This window comes from Nicotiana tabacum, chromosome 5, assembly GCF_000715075.1.
Source record: "Nicotiana tabacum cultivar K326 chromosome 5, ASM71507v2, whole genome shotgun sequence".
In the NCBI taxonomy this organism is placed as follows: Eukaryota; Viridiplantae; Streptophyta; class Magnoliopsida; order Solanales; family Solanaceae; genus Nicotiana; species Nicotiana tabacum.
The window spans coordinates 157479573-157498623 of NC_134084.1; the positions used below are offsets into that span (position 1 = coordinate 157479573).

The 19051-nt window shown below is 37.7% G+C and overlaps 1 protein-coding gene across 1 annotated transcript; it reads left to right on the plus strand.

Moving 5' to 3' along the window:
- The first annotated feature begins 5586 nt into the window (after positions 1-5586).
- On the plus strand, positions 5587-12808 carry LOC107813696 (protein FMP32, mitochondrial-like). The gene is made up of 7 exons (XM_016638987.2): positions 5587-6115; positions 7936-8067; positions 8158-8217; positions 11924-12000; positions 12076-12132; positions 12228-12294; positions 12449-12808. Exons 1-7 carry the CDS (start codon positions 5855-5857, stop codon positions 12566-12568), a joined length of 774 nt encoding a protein of 257 aa, XP_016494473.1. The 5' UTR covers positions 5587-5854; the 3' UTR covers positions 12569-12808.
- Positions 12809-19051: the final 6243 nt, after the last annotated feature.

A 19051-nucleotide genomic window follows, 5' to 3' on the forward strand; every position in this document is an offset into this window, starting at 1 on the left:
CGATCCAAAATCCACTAAGGGTCGTGACGGCGCCGGACACACTGTCAGGCAAGCCAACACCAAGAAGTTAATTAAATTCTCATTTTAGTATTTGTTGAAATTAGTTTCTTTATACATTAAACAATAAATAATGAAATTCACAAAAATAAACATGAAGTCTTTAACAAACTTAATATTGAATAATCCCATACTCATCCCAGAACCCGATGTCACAAGTGCATGAGCTATCTCTAGGAAATAATGTAATATATCAACCGTCCGAAATACAAATTGGACAGAAAGTAAATACAATAATCTGAAAGAGACTCCGCTGGCTGCGGGTCATCTCGAGAAGTGCAGCTCACCTAAGTCTCCGTATCAACCATGTTGCTACGCCCACTAGACCACTAGAGATACATGTGCATGTGCAGCAAAAATGCACAGCAAGTGTAGCATGAGTACAAAAACAACGTGTACCCAGTAAGTATCCCGTCTAATCTCGAAAAAGTAGAGACGAGAGGTCGACTTTGACACTTACTAGTGGTCCGATAATAATATACTAATAAGGTGAATAATCATGGATTTATCATAAACTGCAGCAAACTCAAGTAAATCAAGAAACAAGTAAACAATCCTTTTTATATTTAGAAGTTTCCAAATTCATAATCCATGGTTTTATTAATTTACCTCAGCGAGGGAGGCAATTTCATAAATTACCAATTTTTCAGGTAAGCAATACAAGCATACGCAAATCATGCCGAGGTCGTGTAACCCGATCCAACAATATTTAAACTGTGCACTGCCAGAGGGTCGAATGACGCGAACCATAGATGCATCTATTATCCCGCTCGCGAATCATACGTGCGACGCGGTTAAATATAAATAATAGAGTTACCCCGCTCGCGAATCATACGTGCGGTGCAGGTACTCCAAGATACACACATTCAAACAGCCAATTAAGAATTCATCAGGCAACATTTATCCAAGGAAAAGTCATTTCTCTTTTAACGTTAAATAAAGCGAAGTTTAACTTTTTAGAAATTCATTTACTAATTCGATATGATTTAAGCAATTTAAATTGTCAACCAGGTTACCAATATTTCAAGTATAGCATGCTTTTGGGTCCTAGACTACCTGGACATAAGTACAATAGTAGCTACGCACGAACTCTCGTCACCTTGTGCGTGTGTAGCCCACACAAATAGACGCACATAACTAATTATTTCACATATGGAGACAATTCCCTTTTACAAGGTTAGAAAAGAGTCTCACCTCGCTCCGAAGTTCCATAACCGGCATTCCATGCCCTTCCGAAGACTCAAATTGATGCACAACACTCCAAAGCTAGCCAATAATTATGTAAACCCATTAATACCTGTTCAATTACTCATAATAATCCAATTTGTAACAATCCCTAACCTCGATGGAAAAGATGACAAAAATGCCCTCGGGCCCACATGCCCGAATTCCAAAATTTTTCGAAGATAAAGTTTATCCATGACCTCACGAACTCAAATATATATAATTTATTTCCAATTCCATGCCCAAATTCATGGTCAAAATCGAAAAATACTAATTTTTAGGTTTTTCTTTAAAACCCCAAATTTTTCTTTAGATTCTCATGAATTTTGATGTTAAATCTAAGGTATAATCACAAAATATAATTGAAAATTGGTTAGAGGCACTTAACCAATAATTTGATACGAAAATCCTCTCTCAAAGTCGCCCACTCTCCGACCTAGGGTTCAAAATATGATAAAATGAAGCAAAAACCCAAGTTACACAGCTGAAAACAAGCTGGAGATGTCGCATTTGCGATCGAGGATTCACAATTGTGAACCCTCGCAAAAGCGAAGAAAGTCTTCGCAATTGCGAGCAAGGAAGGGCTGGAAAAGGTCGCATTTGTGACAAAAAGTTTGCAATTGCGAATTGCGCATCGCAATTGCGATGGAAATGTTTGCAATTGCGACTACACTAGAAGCAACAGTTTTTCCTGACACTAAAATGAGCATAACTTCCTCGTACGAAGTCCAAATTCGATGATTCCTTTTGCTATGGCTCCGTAATTACGATACAGATCTAATGGTTCAATAAAAATTGAATTTGGAGCTCATTTGCTTAATGTGGTACCCTTTATTCCAAAGAAACGATGTTGAAATATCATATAAGAGCGCAATACAATCCGAAACACACCCGAGGCCCCCGGGACACCGTCCAATCACACAACTTAGTTTCATAACATAACACAGACCTGCTCGAAGCCTCAAATCATGTCAAACAATGCTAAAACCATGAATCGCACTCAATTCAAGCTTAATGAACTTTAAATTTTCACTTCTACTTTCGATGTTTAAACCTATCAAATCATGTCCGATTGACCTCAAATTTTGCACACAAGTCACATTCGACATTACGGACCCATTCCAACTTTCAGAATCGGAATCCGACTCTGATATCAAAAAGTCCACTTCCGGTCAAACTTCTCAAAAACCTTTAAATTTCCAACTTTAGCCAAATGACTCCAAAATGACCTAGGGACCTCTGAATTCACTTCCTATCGCTCTCCCAACACCAGAATCACCATACGGAGCTATTCCCAAACTCAGAATCCCAAACGAACATCGATAACACTGAAATGCACTTCAACCCAAACTTATAAAATACTTCCAAAAATGCTAACTTCCACAATATGCCGAAACGTTCCCGGGTTTTCCAAAACCCGATCCGCACATACGTCCAAGTCCGAAATCATCATACGAACCTGCTAAAATTCAATATTAGTCAATTATTTCAACTTAAAGCTTCCGAAAGGAGAATTCTCTCTCCAAATCAACTCCGAACTTTCCGGAATTCAATTCCGACCATGCGTACAAGTCATAATACCTGAAGTGAAGCTACTCGGGGCCTCAAACCGCTGAACGACGTGCTAGAGCTCAAAACGACCGGCCGGGTTGTTACATTCAACGTAAGTTAGTTCATTTATTTGGACCAAAATTAGAACTTTAATTTATACAAGTAAGAAATTTAGTTGATTTTAATGTCCTAGATATTAGGGTGTCCTACATAATAATTCAAATACGGAAAGTTTTAATTAATAAAGTTTTATTTGACTTCAAAGTCCTAAATATTAGTAAAAATAGGTAAATAATAATTTTGTCTAATATGAGATCTTTTTTTAGAAGGCAAAAAAATCGAACGACATTTTGCTAAGTGATTTTGTGCTTTTAATATAGTACTATAGATAGATATAGATATAGATTATTTTAGTTCATAATTATTTGTAGGTATTTATAAAGAAGATATTTTGTAAACTTAGTGGTTGGTAAAACTATAGGTTTGGTTTACGATGTATACTTCAATATTTGTAGACTAAAAATTAGCACTTAAATTTTACTAATAAATTTCAAATGTACGTCTACAATTTATGTTGAAAAGGGGGAGCTTTTAGCCTTTAGTTATTTTTTAAAGTTACTTGTTGTACGGTGGATTATGAATATCCTTTGAAATATTCACGCTAAAAAAGCACTATTTTATAATTCTATCACAATAAAATAAGAATTCTTAAACCTAAAAGGGCTACACGAGACTTTATTTGTAGTTTTAAATGTTTTCTCTTTCAATTAATTTTATTTTACTAAAATTTATACGACATTAAAAAGTGTTTTAAGGGAACGAAACTTTCCTCCTTTAATTTATTTGGGTGCTAGTTTTCTTTTACAAATATATTGTCTTACCAAGTTTAAACAACGAAGGATTCAATAGTACATAACATTTAGTTGATTTTGAAGTCCTCAATATTAAGAAAATAATTAAATGATTATTTCTAATATTAGGAAAGTAATTAAATGACTATTTGTTTAGTGTGAAATATGTTTTAAACGGTAAAAAAGGCGAACGACATTTCCGCAACGACATTCGTGCTTTTAATATAGTATAAATATAGATATAGATAGATAGATATTTGACCGATAACCGAATATGTAACTTACCCGATAATATTAGTAGCAAATGATATGCTCATCATAAAAGGGAATAACAGGGAGAAATTCAAAAATAGCCAGATTTACAACTGGTCGTTCAAAATAGCCCAATTTCAAAAGTAATCGAAATTTAGCCACTTTTCATGTAAAGATAAATCTGAGCGAAAACACTGTTCAAAACCCGAAAAATACGTCAGTATATTATACTGGAGTTCCAACATAAGTATGCTTGAACTCCAACATATTATACTGGAGTTCTAGGATAAGTATGTTGGAACTCCAGCATAATATGATGGAGTTCCAGCATAAGTACACTAGAACTCCAGCATAATATACTGGAGTTCCAGCAAGTATAATTGTTCAGTATAATATACTGGAGTTTGGAGCATCGGTGCTCCAGTCTCCAGTATATTATACTGGAGTCAGCAAAGTATACCGGTCCAGCATAATATGCTGGAGTTCATACACAGGTGCACCGAACTCTAGTATATTATGTTAGACCGGTCTCTGTTGCAGCAAAATAGTGACTATTTTTCATTGACTTCGTAAACGCTAGCTATTTTTGAATGACCAATCTGAAAACTGACTATACCCTGCTATTTTTACGGCATGGGCGGCTGAAGGCCCAACCTAATAAAGCCGAATGCTTTATGTTCTCACTAAAATTTCAGGCCCCCAAAACTACAACCTAACTGTTAACCGTTTTATGACCTAATTCTGTTAGAAATTATTGGAATTTGTAAGAAATGGCACAAATCTTCGTGAAAAAAACGGTGAACCAAAGTGACATCTTAATATAAAGAGAGATGGGCATAATGAGCCTTTTATGTACAAAAAATATAAGATCTGCCGGCAAGGTTAGGTAATAACTTCCTTGAACTTTGGTAAATAACTTTGTCATTTTGCTTGTCCATAACAAAACATGAAACGCTATCGCGTCAAAAGTATTAGATTCAAATAAATCTGATACTTTTAAGTTACATTCATTCCTGAACTTTATCAGTTACAAATATAAGAGTCAAAGCTCGCTTTGATTTAAGTTAGTCATGTCAGTAAAAAAATAACTGAAACGTTGACTAAAGAGATGACACGGGATTTGTTGTTGCTGTTGACTAAGAAGATGAGAACACTTAAAGTTATGTTAAAAAAAACTTATTCGACAACTTGTATAGACAAGGAATTTTCAATTCACAATTAAATTTTTGGCATGACAATATATGTACTATAGGTTAGTCCAACCCAATTTTCTCGTACTAGAGTTGGCTCCTTACCGTACATTTAACATCATCGATAGACAAATAGGAACACCAATTTCCAGCACAATCCTTTTCAATGTCTTCACTAATCCTCACATTTTCCACATTGTTCAAATGCAATGGAAAAGGAAAGTAAAAAAAAGTAATTTAAAAAAAAAAGGATAGGGAACCAAGTTAGATATTTCGTCATTTCCCATCAGAAACCTAAAAGCATATCCTGTTGGTGGGGTATTATTACTTTTAATCCATGATACAAATTATTATATATAATATATATATATATATATAATTATTATTTTAAGAAGCGATTATACGGTGTTATTTTACGTACAGCAACTGGTGCATAAGATAACAATACCAACAAAGCAGCTGAAACTCCTTTTGCAAGTAACCAGCACAATATAAAAAACCGTCAAAAAAAATACACACCATCTATCAATTCGTCCGCCATCAATAATCAATCAACTACATCTCTTCTCTCCCCTCGAATCTCGCTTTCGCCGCCTCTTAAACGCGCCATTTCTGAAAGTTTGACCTTTGTACTTTGTTCAAAAGCTCGAAAAATAAGCGAAGATTTTTCGCTCATATCGATGCAGCTTATTTGTTGAAAGGTTTTAATTGTAGGTTTTTGAGAAATTAATGGCTGTTGCGAAACGTGTGTTTCAATTAGGTGCTAATTGTGGGATTAGATTGTCCAAATCTGGAGGGATTGATGCATCTAAAGTTTGTTCTGGTGGTTTGTTGATAGATAGGTCACAATCGAACGGTTTTGGTTCCGTTAATTTTTACAGTTCGGTATCGTCGTATAAATCGTCTACTAACAAGTTTGATTATAGGCAGATCTCGCAACTCGCTAAACCTAATGGCAAGCGTGCTTTCCTCGTCGATACTTTAGCTCTGGTAATTTTTATTTCTTCATTTAATTATTATTATTATTATTATTATTATTATTATTATTATTATTATTATTATTATTATTATTATTATTATTATTATTTGTTGTTGTATGGAAATGAAATGATTCCAAATGATCCCGAACTAATTAGAGGCAGGGATTCCAGTTCGAAATTCTATCATAGTCCATTTGATTTACTGGGTGCGAAATCTGTTAATTGTACTTACCTAGGGTTTGAGCTGGAGCTATTAGTTTTAGATGAACCCCTATGTTACACACTACATCTGTCCCTGACTAATTTAGGTTTGAATTAGTTGTCTTTAGCTTCCTCGTTGGATTCTTTATCATTTCCCATGTTGCAAGGGAGGATTCTGATTTTACTGATTGGTTGAAAATAAGGTGAAACCGAGGGTGTGTTTGGTATGAAGGAAAATGTTTTCCTGGAAAATGAATGATTTTCTTACTTAATTTCTGGTATTTAATAAGTAGGCAGAAAATATTATTCAAAGAGCATTTATATATAATCTAGGCAAGCACTATAGGGGTGATATTCCTTAGATTGTGTAGAATGTCTTACGATCAAAGTTGATAGGTGTAAAATATTTACGATGGAGAGGAGACAATCAGCATGGAATGTTAAAATTTATTTTCCCCACTCCTCATTAGGGAACTCATTTTTCTAATTTTTGAGGAAACTTGTTTTCTTATAGAAAATGTTTGACCAACTAAATATGAGAAAGTTGGAATATGCCACTGAAAAAATTGTTACAGCATTGGGGACCTTAAACCAATGAAAAAAGCTGTTTCCATTCGCAAAACCAACTCAAAAAACAATCCCCCCTTTTTTTTTTAAAAAACTCGTAACTTTCGTCCATGTTTGGTTTTAACCTTAAATAGGTGCCTAGGACCTACTGAAACCTTGCGGATCATAGCAAAAGTATCACGAACAAAGGGCTACATGATGCTCGTCAAGCCCAATAAAGAAATTAAGTGCCTATGGTATAGCGCACTTGGGATTGGGGCATTTTTTTTTTGTTTTTTTGGTAGGTGGAATCGGGGAATTCTCTTGATGGCCCGTGCAGATAATTGACTTTTTTTCAATTGTCTAAGCTCCTTCGTTTCTTTCCAAAAGAGGAATTCCACGCCAAAGATGACCCAAGTTTGGTCTTGAGATCATTCCTTTTAATCATAGTCAAAGTAGTTGTCTTGGCCTTACTAAAACCAATGCTTTCAAAATCAAAATAAAAACCAAATCAAAAAACGACTAAACTTATGGTTCCTTATTAACAAAAAAGAGCAACTAAACATTCGTCTTTAAGTTTTCAAAATTGCTTTCTATCTGATTTGTAGTAAATTAGTACCAGTGTTGTCAAAGGCGCGCTTAAGCCCTGAAGCAAGGCTAAAAACATATTGAGCGTTTCACCTCGCTTTGTGAGCGCTTCAGTGTCGCATCAAGGCTCTAAGGCATACTTTTCCTTGCCAATGAGTGAAATCTTGAAAAGGCGACACTAAACAATTGATATTTCACTTTTCGTAATTTTTTTTTCAATTTCTTTGTCCATGTATTTGTTATTCATGCTTATAATTATTGGTCTTAGACTACATATACATATTTTTACTTTTTCTCCGGTTGCGCCTTTTTTCATTAAAGCTCACGCGTTATATGCTCTTTGCGCTTAAAGCCCCAACGGCTTTAGAGCTTTTTTGCGGTTTTCGCTTTTGATAACACTGATTAGTACACTTAGCTGCGTTGGAGACTTTGTTGTTTTATATTTGTCATTGTTGATATGCAATATAGATATTTAGAGATTTGGTGTGCTGACAGGTCCGGAGTTTAGAAGCACAAGGTGTACCATCAAAGCAGGCAGAGGCAATAACATCTGCTATCACTGAGGTTTTGAATGACAGCTTGGAAAATGTAGCTCATTCCTTTGTTTCACGAGCTGAAATGCAGAAAGTAAGACTCTACACAAGCTCTTTTGTTGTTATAAAATGTGCCCATGTGTACTATGTTGAAACTGCCTTCTGTGTGCTTTTGGATTTGTAGTCTGAGATGGTTCAAGACGGCAACCTTTCCAAGTTCAAGTCTGAAGTACAAAGCTCACAGGTACATAATTGTCATGAAGCTATATTCGTTTTTTTTTTGGATGAAATAAGGTGTTTCATTAGCAAAAGGCATCAAGGAGATGCAAATTAAAAAAGTAATGAAATGCAGAAAAAAATAAGAATTGTAGCTCCCTTTACAGTGTGTCAATCTAAGACCAGGGAGCTAACAAAGTCCAAACATTGGTCAGTGCTAATTACAGAAGCTAACTTAGTCCAACAAAAAAGATTGAGTAGGCAAATAGCTTTGAGAGTGTGATTTGGAGTTGAGATTCCATCAAAACATCTTCTATTCCTTTCATTCCATAAACATCAGTATTTGGAGTTGAAGCTATATTAGTTCATTGTTGTGTATGTCAGTATTTTAAAGAAGTTTCAGCTATGTTGGTTATTTATCTAGGCATTCCTTTTGTGTTTTGCTAGGGGGAAATTTATTTCTTCTGTTTGCATAATATTAACTTTCAACAAGTCCAATCTGCATTAGGTGATTTTTTCCTGCCAGGAGAGTAAGCTAACTTTTTTCACTGGTCTGGGATTATAATAGTAAGATATATATGCTTATACGTATGTAGTCCTGCAATATATTCGGCAATGGCATACCTTTTCATTCTCAAGAAGAAGTCCTGCAACATATTGAAGCTGTTGTTAGGACCTATGATGCTCAGCTATCGTCCGGTGCTTTGACTCATTCACGAGTTTATAAATGGAGAAGTGATGATGCGTACCGGATGTTTTTCTCCTTTGATGTTATGTTGACTTTAACTGTTCGGTAGATAACTTCAGTAGGTCAACTATTCGATTAGTGTGAGCTGTGAAAGAGTACGGAATGCAACTCAAGCTGAATTCTTGAAATTTAATTTTGAAAAGAAAAAAAAGTGGGAAAAAGTAAAAGGGAAAACAAAGAAAGATAATACGGAACTGAGTTCAACAACGCATGGTGCAATAAACATGGCATGAAGGAGAAGAGGAGAAGGTGTATGTTTTTATTGTTGCCATATGACAAGTATTATGGTTAACTCTTCTACCTTTCACTTCAGGAGGTAATTAGAGATTCTATGTTAAGGTATTGGGTTTGATCTGCTCTGGCTCCTAAGTAAATTCACCTAGTTGATTTCATCTAGTACTTTACTCTTCTCTCCGTAGATATTCTTTGTTGTTTCGTTCTTTGGGGTTGGGGATGGTGGGGAAGGTGGTTTAACAGAGCATTCTAAATTACTGAATCCTTGATCTATGCATTAGGTAACTAGTGTAGTTGTGACTTAGCTAAATTTATGGTTCGCTTATAATTTCTCGCAGCAATCATGGTTCATGAAGATTTTTGACTTTCAATCTTCCACCTAATTATGGCAGCTCTTTAACCCATTCATCCAAATTAGAAAAACTTACCTGTAACTTCTAAGCACACGCTGTATAAGTATTTCCTGACCAGTGTGTTTCTTGATCTATGATATAAGCCATAATAATTCTTCACATCAGCTCCATTCAAAAAGAAAAAATAAAAAAATTTCACATCAGCTGATACTGAAAATTGTTAAAGCTTGGTGAAATACGTATCACCAATTGCTTTGACATTTCCAAATGTTCTTCTGGTTAGAGGGACGACAATCTCTTCCAATTTTGACATTTACAGGTTGAAATGCTTGCAAATATCCATTTTCAAGAGGCAATTAAATTGAGCGGTTGATAACCTTGTGTTAGAGTAAGAAGTTTTCTTATGGTATTCATCAAATTCCTGTTAGATAGAGTTTGTGCTAGAAGTTGATGGAAAATGGACATACTTCTCATATGTAAAATTTTATAGGAGTAAATGACCTTAACTTAATATAGATTCTTCAGGTCTATTTTGACGCTTTCTGGAAGAAGTTTAAATGCACTATATTCCATAACATCCTACAAATTTGCAACTTTTGGCGTAAAAGAGCCTAAACTCCATATTCAGGTATCATTCTTCTTTTGCTAGGTAGAGGTTATCCAGTCATTCTAGAGTCTCTACAAAGTCAATCAGATTCATACGTGTACTTGGAAATGGGAACACCAAATCGGTGATACATATTTCAGATGAAGAGCCTATCTTTGGCTATATTGTTGTTTAGGTAGAGTTATATTACGGATCAACTATGGTAAGTGTTTAAATTTGAGACAAGATATGATCCTAACCCGGCTATATGAAGAAGCAATGACTAAGTCGGGAAAAAAAAACGATGAACTAAAATGTCAAATCAAAAGAAAAAGATGGGTCGGCTGGGTCTTTCTTGTAATTATTACTTTATCAAGCAAGTATCAAAGTTAATAGTGGTTGGTTTTGAAGGGAACGTTGGCTCAGCACTGATGGCTGCGTATATCCCTTAGTGAAGAGAATTCGCATCTTCAATATTTTGAGGGATGAAAAGGGTTAGAACCAAAAACTTCTAGTTGGGCACCCCAGATAAGAATGACATGAGTATTTAGGAGTCGTTTGGTTCAACCCTGGGATAGAAAAGGTTATCCCATGGGATTATAATCCCTCCTACTATATGAGATAGCTAAACCCAAGTTTTTGGTATAAGTTCTAATCCTGATTTGAGTTAATACCTACAACCAAAATTTTATATTGGGATAACCCCCCTAGTCCTTGTAACCAAACGGCCCGTTAGAATTTTGATTTGTCAAAGAGTCGGATTTGTTGCCTGATTAGCTGAGACAACTTCTTCAAAAATATCATGGGAGTCCTTTTTTTTTCCTCCCTATGTTAACCATGAAGCATCATTGAGGAGCAATCAACTTATCCAATTCAGGATTTTGGAATCATCAACACAACTAATTTTGTTTCTAATAATACAAAACTTCTTGAAAGTGAGATAAGTGTTACTGATGCCATTTATGATGGCTTGAAGAAAGTTCGGCCTTGCCTATATGACCAAATTGTGGGCAGCACAGTATCCGAAAGATATGAGAACGGATGTCAATTTCTATTCCCTTTTGCATGGATATATCCCTTCTGAAAATTTCTTTAACATTGGTTGTTCAAGGAGGAAAAGAAAGTGACATAGTTCAAAACAGTACAGAGTGTAGGTGTTCATCTATGCACTTTTCTAGGAAACATTAACATTACACTCCTTCCCAATGAAATACCACATCTTTCTTTTCGAAATAGTTTTATTTTCTCGAGGGAAGTGCTACTACATGTTATATGTCGTCAAAAACTAAACCGAACTTGTTCACATTTCAAAACAATTTTCTATTATCTACTCTTACAACCCAAAAAGTTATTTGTGGCCCACATATATCAATTTTTAGCTTTAATTCTAATGAGGGCAAGATTAAGAGATGATGTTCAGTTCGGAGTATTTGTATTTCATGAACTACTTGTAAATGGTTGCAGACCGTAACAATTTACTTGAAAGGCTTTGTCTTTTAAACTTCAAAAATGTTTTGTACTCTTATCTTGGTTTGTTTTTGGACATTTGTGACTGGTACGTGATAGAATTTAATAAATCATTGGCTGAAGGGATGAAACGGGCTTAAACTCAGTATGTTGGACCAATGATATTGCAATATAGTTGTACTTGAATATATGTTCATTATATATGTTTTTGTTCTACCCCTGAACGAGGATTGGTTTGAATTTACATGTGCATTATATATGTTTTTGTTCTACCCCTTAACGATGATTGGTTTGAATTTACATGTGCATTTCATTTTGTATCTCGATTAAATATTTCTGATTGCAGGAACATCATTTTTCTCTGTTGCAACGTGAGACTGAAAAGCTTCGGAACGACATTGAAAAAATGCGCAGTGAACTAAGGTACATTACCTGCAGAAAAATTGATTTTTCACTTTTGTGTAGCAGATTGTTAACCATTCTTACTTGTTCATATAGGTATGAGATTGACAAGCTTACTGCCGGCCAACGTTTGGATTTAAATCTTGAAAGAGGGTAAGGCTTGAAAAGTCCTTATCAGCTAGTGAATAATTAGACTGTTCATTTTTCAACTCCCTGATGATTGGTTGCGGTCATTTTAAATTGTGCAGACGCATTCGTGATGAGCTTGCCAATCAAAATGCAGAAACTACAAATCTTACAAATAAGCTTGATCGGGTAAGTGTTTGCTCTCGTGTGGAAATGATGTAAAATGAGTGTAAACCTTTTTTTTTTTTTTTGGTTTGTTTGATAATGATTTGTGTAAACCTTTCTTGAACTCACTCAATTCTTGTGAATACTTTTTCTTTTCTCTTGCTTGTTCCGTGAATAGGAAATTCATGCATTGAGGGCACAACTCGAAGCTGCAAAATATGAAGTGATCAAATACTGTATAGGTACTCTTGTCTCTATCTCGGCTGTTGGTCTGGCTGTGTTACGGTTATACACCTGAGATATTCCAGACGATATTTGTTGTTAATTCTTAATTGAGCTCGGGTGCTCAGATATTGATAGTTATTCCTCTGGAAGCTTGAATAGAGATCAACCACATTGTTAAACCGCTGTAATACTCACAATTTGGTAGATAGGTTAACAGTTGTATTCAATTTCTTTCAAGCTTGTTCATTTGTTCACATTTAAGGTGGTTGCCACATTTTTGCTATGGCAATATTTCAAATTTGGGAGGTTGATATAGTCATTTGTTAATACACCTTCTGCTGCCATTATCTTCATAATAAGAAAGTTTCGACCTAATCTTAAACATGTCAAAGAAGTCATGAATCAAACTTTTATTCGCCGACAGTTTATGGTTTAACATGTTTTGTATAAGTTTATTGGCAATGTATTACCTCTAATTGTTCAGGTTAACAACATGTGTGTAGTAGATACTGATTTATGTAGTTGATTCTGAATAACTATCTAACACCGCATAACATGCTCTTTGGTCTGCCTAACTCAAAAGAAATATGGATCACAGGCAGAGTCGTATTAGGTGATGTTATCATTGTATTCATCTCAAACAAGGAAATGTCTGATGGAAATTAATAGAACGTTTTGGAGTTGAATTTTTCTTTTTCTGCTTTTGGATCACTTGGGCAATCTCTGATTTCACTAGGGTCTCCCACTTTCTAACACAAAAGATCAGATAATGAAAAATAAGCGATCAACGAGATCACTTAGATGATCATAATTAATACATGAGCGATTTTTAGATAAAACATATGCGTTCTATGATTTTAGTAGGATTTCCCATTTTTTTGCCTACTTATGTTTTTTGCTCAAAAAAATAATACTACTAATAGGAGATTTATAGACAACAAAAATTCGGTCTATTATTTTACCACAATCTCCACTTTATAAATAAATAATATTGATAATAACTATAAGCGATAAACCGAAGATCTCCTGGGAAACCCAAAAAAGGAATAGTGCAGGCTTTCTCGAGAGCACGGAAGTTTTGGCTAGGTTTTCTTCATTTACTAGAATGATTTCTATACATTTAACCAAACAAGAATGAAGCAAAAAGGAATTAAACTGCCACCTCCAAATTGGAAGTATATTTACTTTGCGCTATGCAGATTGAGGTAACTTTCAGAATTCGCGAAAGACAAAAATGTTTAACCAAAAAGTATTGTACTCTTTGTTAAACTAATTAAATGTTAAATGAGGTGAAAGGTGAATCAATCTTAGAGTTTGGGTGATACAGTTTATTTAATGCTAAGAACCGTTTAACCAATCATTAAATGTGCACTTTGAAGAGTAAATGGAGAGTGAGTAATGAGCAAATATGAGAAATGACAATAAATGTAAATAGGAAGAACACTTCACCCAAATATCAGATGATGTGGAAGATTCTTCCTTCTAACAACGAGATATGGAAGTGAACAAGAATATAAGCAATGCTTTCTTGGATCATGTGAGTGAAAGGAAGAATAATCGATGAAATCAATCACTATGGAAGGTAAACTTTGTATATTCTCTCAATGGTCAACTTCTTACAATAGTTTTCTCAGATTCAATCTCACGTGCCCCATTTTCTTCTCTCTCTCTCTCTTCTATTTATATGGGATATTCTCTAAAAGCTCTAAAAAGTACAACAAAAGGAATATCCAGGAGAATAACCATGTCACTAGTTCCAAGACTATACTAGCAGTTATTCTTATTCTTCAATATTCGACCTCGACCTCTATGGCTCGCTCAGTGACTGCTCGTTGTTGGGCTTTGGTCAACCTTGTCCTATCTGCCCAATTGGAACACAGTCTTTTCACCTTATGATCTTTCCATGCCCAACTTCCTCGGCAAGATTTAAACCCATACAGTTAGTCCCTCCGCTTGTCGGGGTCGCCTTCTGGTCGGGCCCGGTAAGCGGACCTTTTAAGTTGGCGATTTGTGAAGAAATTTTTGGTGTGGTAATTGAGTGAGGTGTCCGTTGCTGAAGCAATGACGTGTCATTTTGAGATTCGTGGGTCATGAGGTTGGTACAAGATGACGTCATAACGCATGCGTCATCATTATGTATCTTCTCGATGCGTTGCCTCGTTCTTCGAGTCCCTGTCGTTTCGATTTTAGGGTCACTGACGGTTGCTTGCATCGATTTGAAGGCCCCTGAGGTCTATAAATAAAGAGGGGGAAGTTTCTTAAACAAACTTTTGCACTCTTCTAGTTTCTTCATCCCTGCACTTGCTTCCTTTTCTCCTTCTTGTGTTCTTGCTTCCTGTAACCGCTACCATTTACACACCTTCTTCTTTTTCTGTCTCCTCATATACACATCATCGGAAAATGGCTACCGTAACCCTCAATGCTGAGATAGTTTTCGACCCTACTCTATTATCGGTGGCCATGCCTCCTCGTGAGGATGAAAGCTTTCCCATTGTGGAGGAGATCATTCCTCGTAACCCTACTTCCAGGTTTGATTTCTCTAAGGACCCCACCCTTGAACCGGAGTCTGCAAAGTCGGAGATGGAAGCGAAATACCTTGCCGCCCTTAGGGCCAAGTACGGCATTCCAGCCCACGTTGACCTGGTTCCGATTGGAGATGACGTGATTCAAGTCCACAGGCCAGGGTATTGTCCGTTTTACGCCTACCCATTCCATATAGGTTATTCTCTTACTCTTCCTCCGTTGGCGAAGGAGTTCCGCCGCTACTACTGTATCTTTCCGGCACAACTCTCTCCTTACCTTTACATGATTTTTCTTATGTTGGCGAAGTTTGCGGAGCTCGCCGGCTGCGAGGTCTCCATCTGCCATCTTCTGCATCTTTTTGGGCCGAGCTTCCATAGAAGCACGATGATTCACCTCCGCCACCGCGGAACCAAAGGGTTGGTGGCGGGGATAGACGATAGGACGAACCACCGTTTATGGGCTCATTATTTCTTTGTTAAAACCGAGCATGTGGTAGCAAACCCTAGCGACTTTCCTGAACAATGCAATTTTGCTCGTAAGTATTGCTATTTGGAGTATGTTCTTCTCTTCTTTTCGTGATTCGTGACTAGTTACGTCATTTTTCCTTTTGCAGCTGAGAGGCATCCCCCATCTTTGGTTGCCGATATCAGTGATTGGGTGGCCCGCATTTTACCTCACACCGTAGGTAGCCGTGCCTGGGCATCCTTTAACAAGAGATTCGGGCTCAAGCCTTCAACCAGTAAGTCGGGTTCTGCCTTTATAACTATTTCACCTTTGCCGTGGTGCATATCTTTTTGTCGTTTTATAATTTTCCTTTGATGCTAGGTTAGAGAACTTCTAAGAAGGTGAAGGCTCCCGTCCCCGCATTCCGTCAGGCGGTCGATTCGGCTGGGACGCAGTTCGTGTTGGCCGAGTCTATGCGAAATACTCCTTCCCAGACTCCTGTATTAAGTGAACCTAGTCTTCAGACGGCCACCCCATTAGTGGAGATCCCAGCTTGACCGATGGTTCATTTAGTGGACGAATCTTCCACTGGCAAGAGGAAGCGACATCATTAAAGAGGCGACGAGTAGAGACCGTGGTCACACCCAAACGGTCCATGGCCATGGATATGGAGATGATGTGCACTTCAGCCACGGGGATTGCTTCCCTACCAGAGAATGTCGCGGAAGCTAGGCCGTTGGAGACAACGAAGGCAGCCATGAAAATGGAAACACTAGGGGCAGCCGAGGTTGGCTCATCGTCTGCTATTGGTAGAGAAAAAACGGTCGTCGTAGAGGATGACAGGTCTGGTTATGATATCGACCCCGAAGAGGTACGAACTTTCGAGGAGAGATTCACTCAAGTGGAGGTGATGACCGCGGGGTCCACTCGAAATATTGTCATTGTTGTGGATTTCAACTTGCTAGTCAATTCGGAGAGCGTTGCTCCAGCTTTGGCCCCTTTATGCGCGGAGCCTGAGAATAGGACCTTGCAGATGCTGAAGGATAAGGACCTATCATTAGGCATTTCTGGGATGGCCCTGCGAGTCAGTCCTTTCTTATCGTTTTGATTTCTTCCTTTTACGTTATTTGTCTTTGCTGACCTTTCTTCGTCTGTTTATCAGACCCTCATCTTGAAGATTGAGAGCGCCCGTCGAGAGGATAAGAGGACGAGAGTCTATAAGAAGATGGAGTCGAAGTATAGAGAGTACCGTACCAAGCATAAAGCCCTGGTCCGTATGCTTGGTGAGGATGCTCTGTTTCCAACCCTTCGTGACGATCTGAGGCAGAAGAATGAGGAGTTGAAGGCGAAGGATGACGAGTTGAAGGAGAAGAACGTCGAGCTCATGAGGATTAATGGCAGGTGCAGAATGACGAGCTCGAGGTGAGCAAGGGGGTCATGGCTGAGTGCGTCGATCTCCAAGCTTAGGTGACGTCTTTACGGGCCGAGCTTGAATAGAGTGCAATTGTGGTTATCGGCTTAAGGGATGAGATGGCTGCTAAAGCTGCGGAATTGGAGCAAGTTGAGAGAGCTAGATCGGCTGCTGTGGCGGAGGCGGCGGCGTTAGCGGGCACTCTCTGCGTTTTCAGGTCAGAGTGTGCTAGTGAGGTAGAGTTCTTTGCTCTTAAAGAGGCTCGGCTCGAAGAGCGGATAGGCGAACTAGAAGGAGGCGTTCAAGATTTGAACGAGCAGGTAGCAATCCTTAAGGCTGAGAAAGCGCAGCAGCATGCTCAGACGTCTACTTCTCATGCTTCCACTTATCTTAATGTCCTAAGGTACTTGTATAAGAAGTGGGTCCATGCTGAGGCTCATCTTGACATATACAGAGGTTTGACGACGACCGGGAAAGCCTCTTAGTTGGAGTTTGAGGATGCTTGTGTTAAGGCACGTGCAGCTCGTGCCGCTTGCGGCTATGACCCTGGCACGCCCAGGATAGACGATGACGAGGAAGATGTGGATGAGATTGAGCCAGATGCTTGGTACGAAGACGAGTACTTGGATGGCGAGGGTGGAGATGGTGCTGCTGGGTTGGGCGGTAAAGGTGGTGACGGAGATGATGCAGCGTGATGGTGCAGTGTGATTTTCTTGTACTTAGTTTTTTTTTGTTGCTCTTTTTCTCTTTTGGAGGGGGGTCTTTTTGGCCCTTTGTAATATACTCTTTATTTTGGAATAGGATGGTTATTGTCTTTTTGCTGTATATTTTTGACTCTTTTCGTTTTTCTTCGTATGCTTTTTCCTTTGTAAGAGTTCCTGACTTAGTTGACACGACTGAGGCCGAATATCAATTAACTTGAGTGAGATCGAATCACTGATTGATTTACACAAGATCGAATGTTAATAAATTCGAACGAAGTCAAATGTGAGTCAATTCGAGCGAGATTGAATGTTAATGAATTCAAACGGATTCGAACCTGAGTTGATTCGAGCGAGGTCAAATGTTAATGAATTTGAACAGAGTCCAATGTGAGTCGATTTGAGCGAGGTCGAATATTTGACCCTTAAAGTAATTCGAACGAGGTCGAATGTTCGACTCTTTAAGTGATTCGAACGAGGTCGAATGTAAATAAATTCGAGCGAGGTCGAATATGAGTCGATTCGAATAAGGTCGAATGTTTGACTCTTTAAGTGATTCGAATGAATGGAAATAAATTCGAGCGAGGTCTAATTTTTGACTTTTTAAGTGATTCGAACGGGGTCAAATATGAGTCAATTCGAGCGAAGTCAAATGTTTGACTCTTTAAGTGATTCGAACGAGGTCGAATGTTTGACTCTTTAAGTGATTCGAATGGGGTCGAATGTAAATAAATTCTAGTGAGGTCGAATGTGAGTCGATTCGAGCGAGGTCGAATATTTGACTCTTGGCGTAATATAGAAACTTTGTGGAGATGAAAAACTCATGTGTTTGCATACTTCCCTTTGTTTATACATTCATTGGAGAAGTTTACATACGTTGAAGTTTTCATGTTTTTCTGAAGTCCCGGCCTATCTAGTCCCTTCATTGTTCGACTTGGAAAAGTAGTTGATAGGTCGAGCGATGAACTTATACTTAAACCCTGAGATGCTCCCTTTGTCGCCTCGTTAAAAACCTCCCCAAGAAAATCCAATTGGGACAAAACTAGAGTAAGGGAAAAAAGAGTACGACTCGGGGGGCGTCTATCCTTAGAAGTTGAAGTATTTGAGGTGTTTCCTTCCATTGTTTCCAGCTGGAATGACCCTTTGCTTGCTGTCGCCGTGATTTTGTATGGGATGTCCCAATTGGTTCCCAATTTGCCTTCTCGTGGGTCTTTGTTTGCTTGTGTTTTGGCTTTGAGTACGTAGTCCCCGATTTTGAGTGGCCTGATTTTGGCTTTTTTGTTATAGTACAGCTCTACCTGTTGTTTTTGAGCTATCATTCTTATGTAGGCCATGTCTCTTTTTTCTTTGGCTTCATCGAGGTCTTGCCTTCTATTTTCGTCATTGCTTGGCCCGCTTTCATTTGAGTATCTCATAATGGGCTCCCCGACCTCAACTGGTATCATTGCATCAGTCCTATAGACTAGTGAGTATGGTG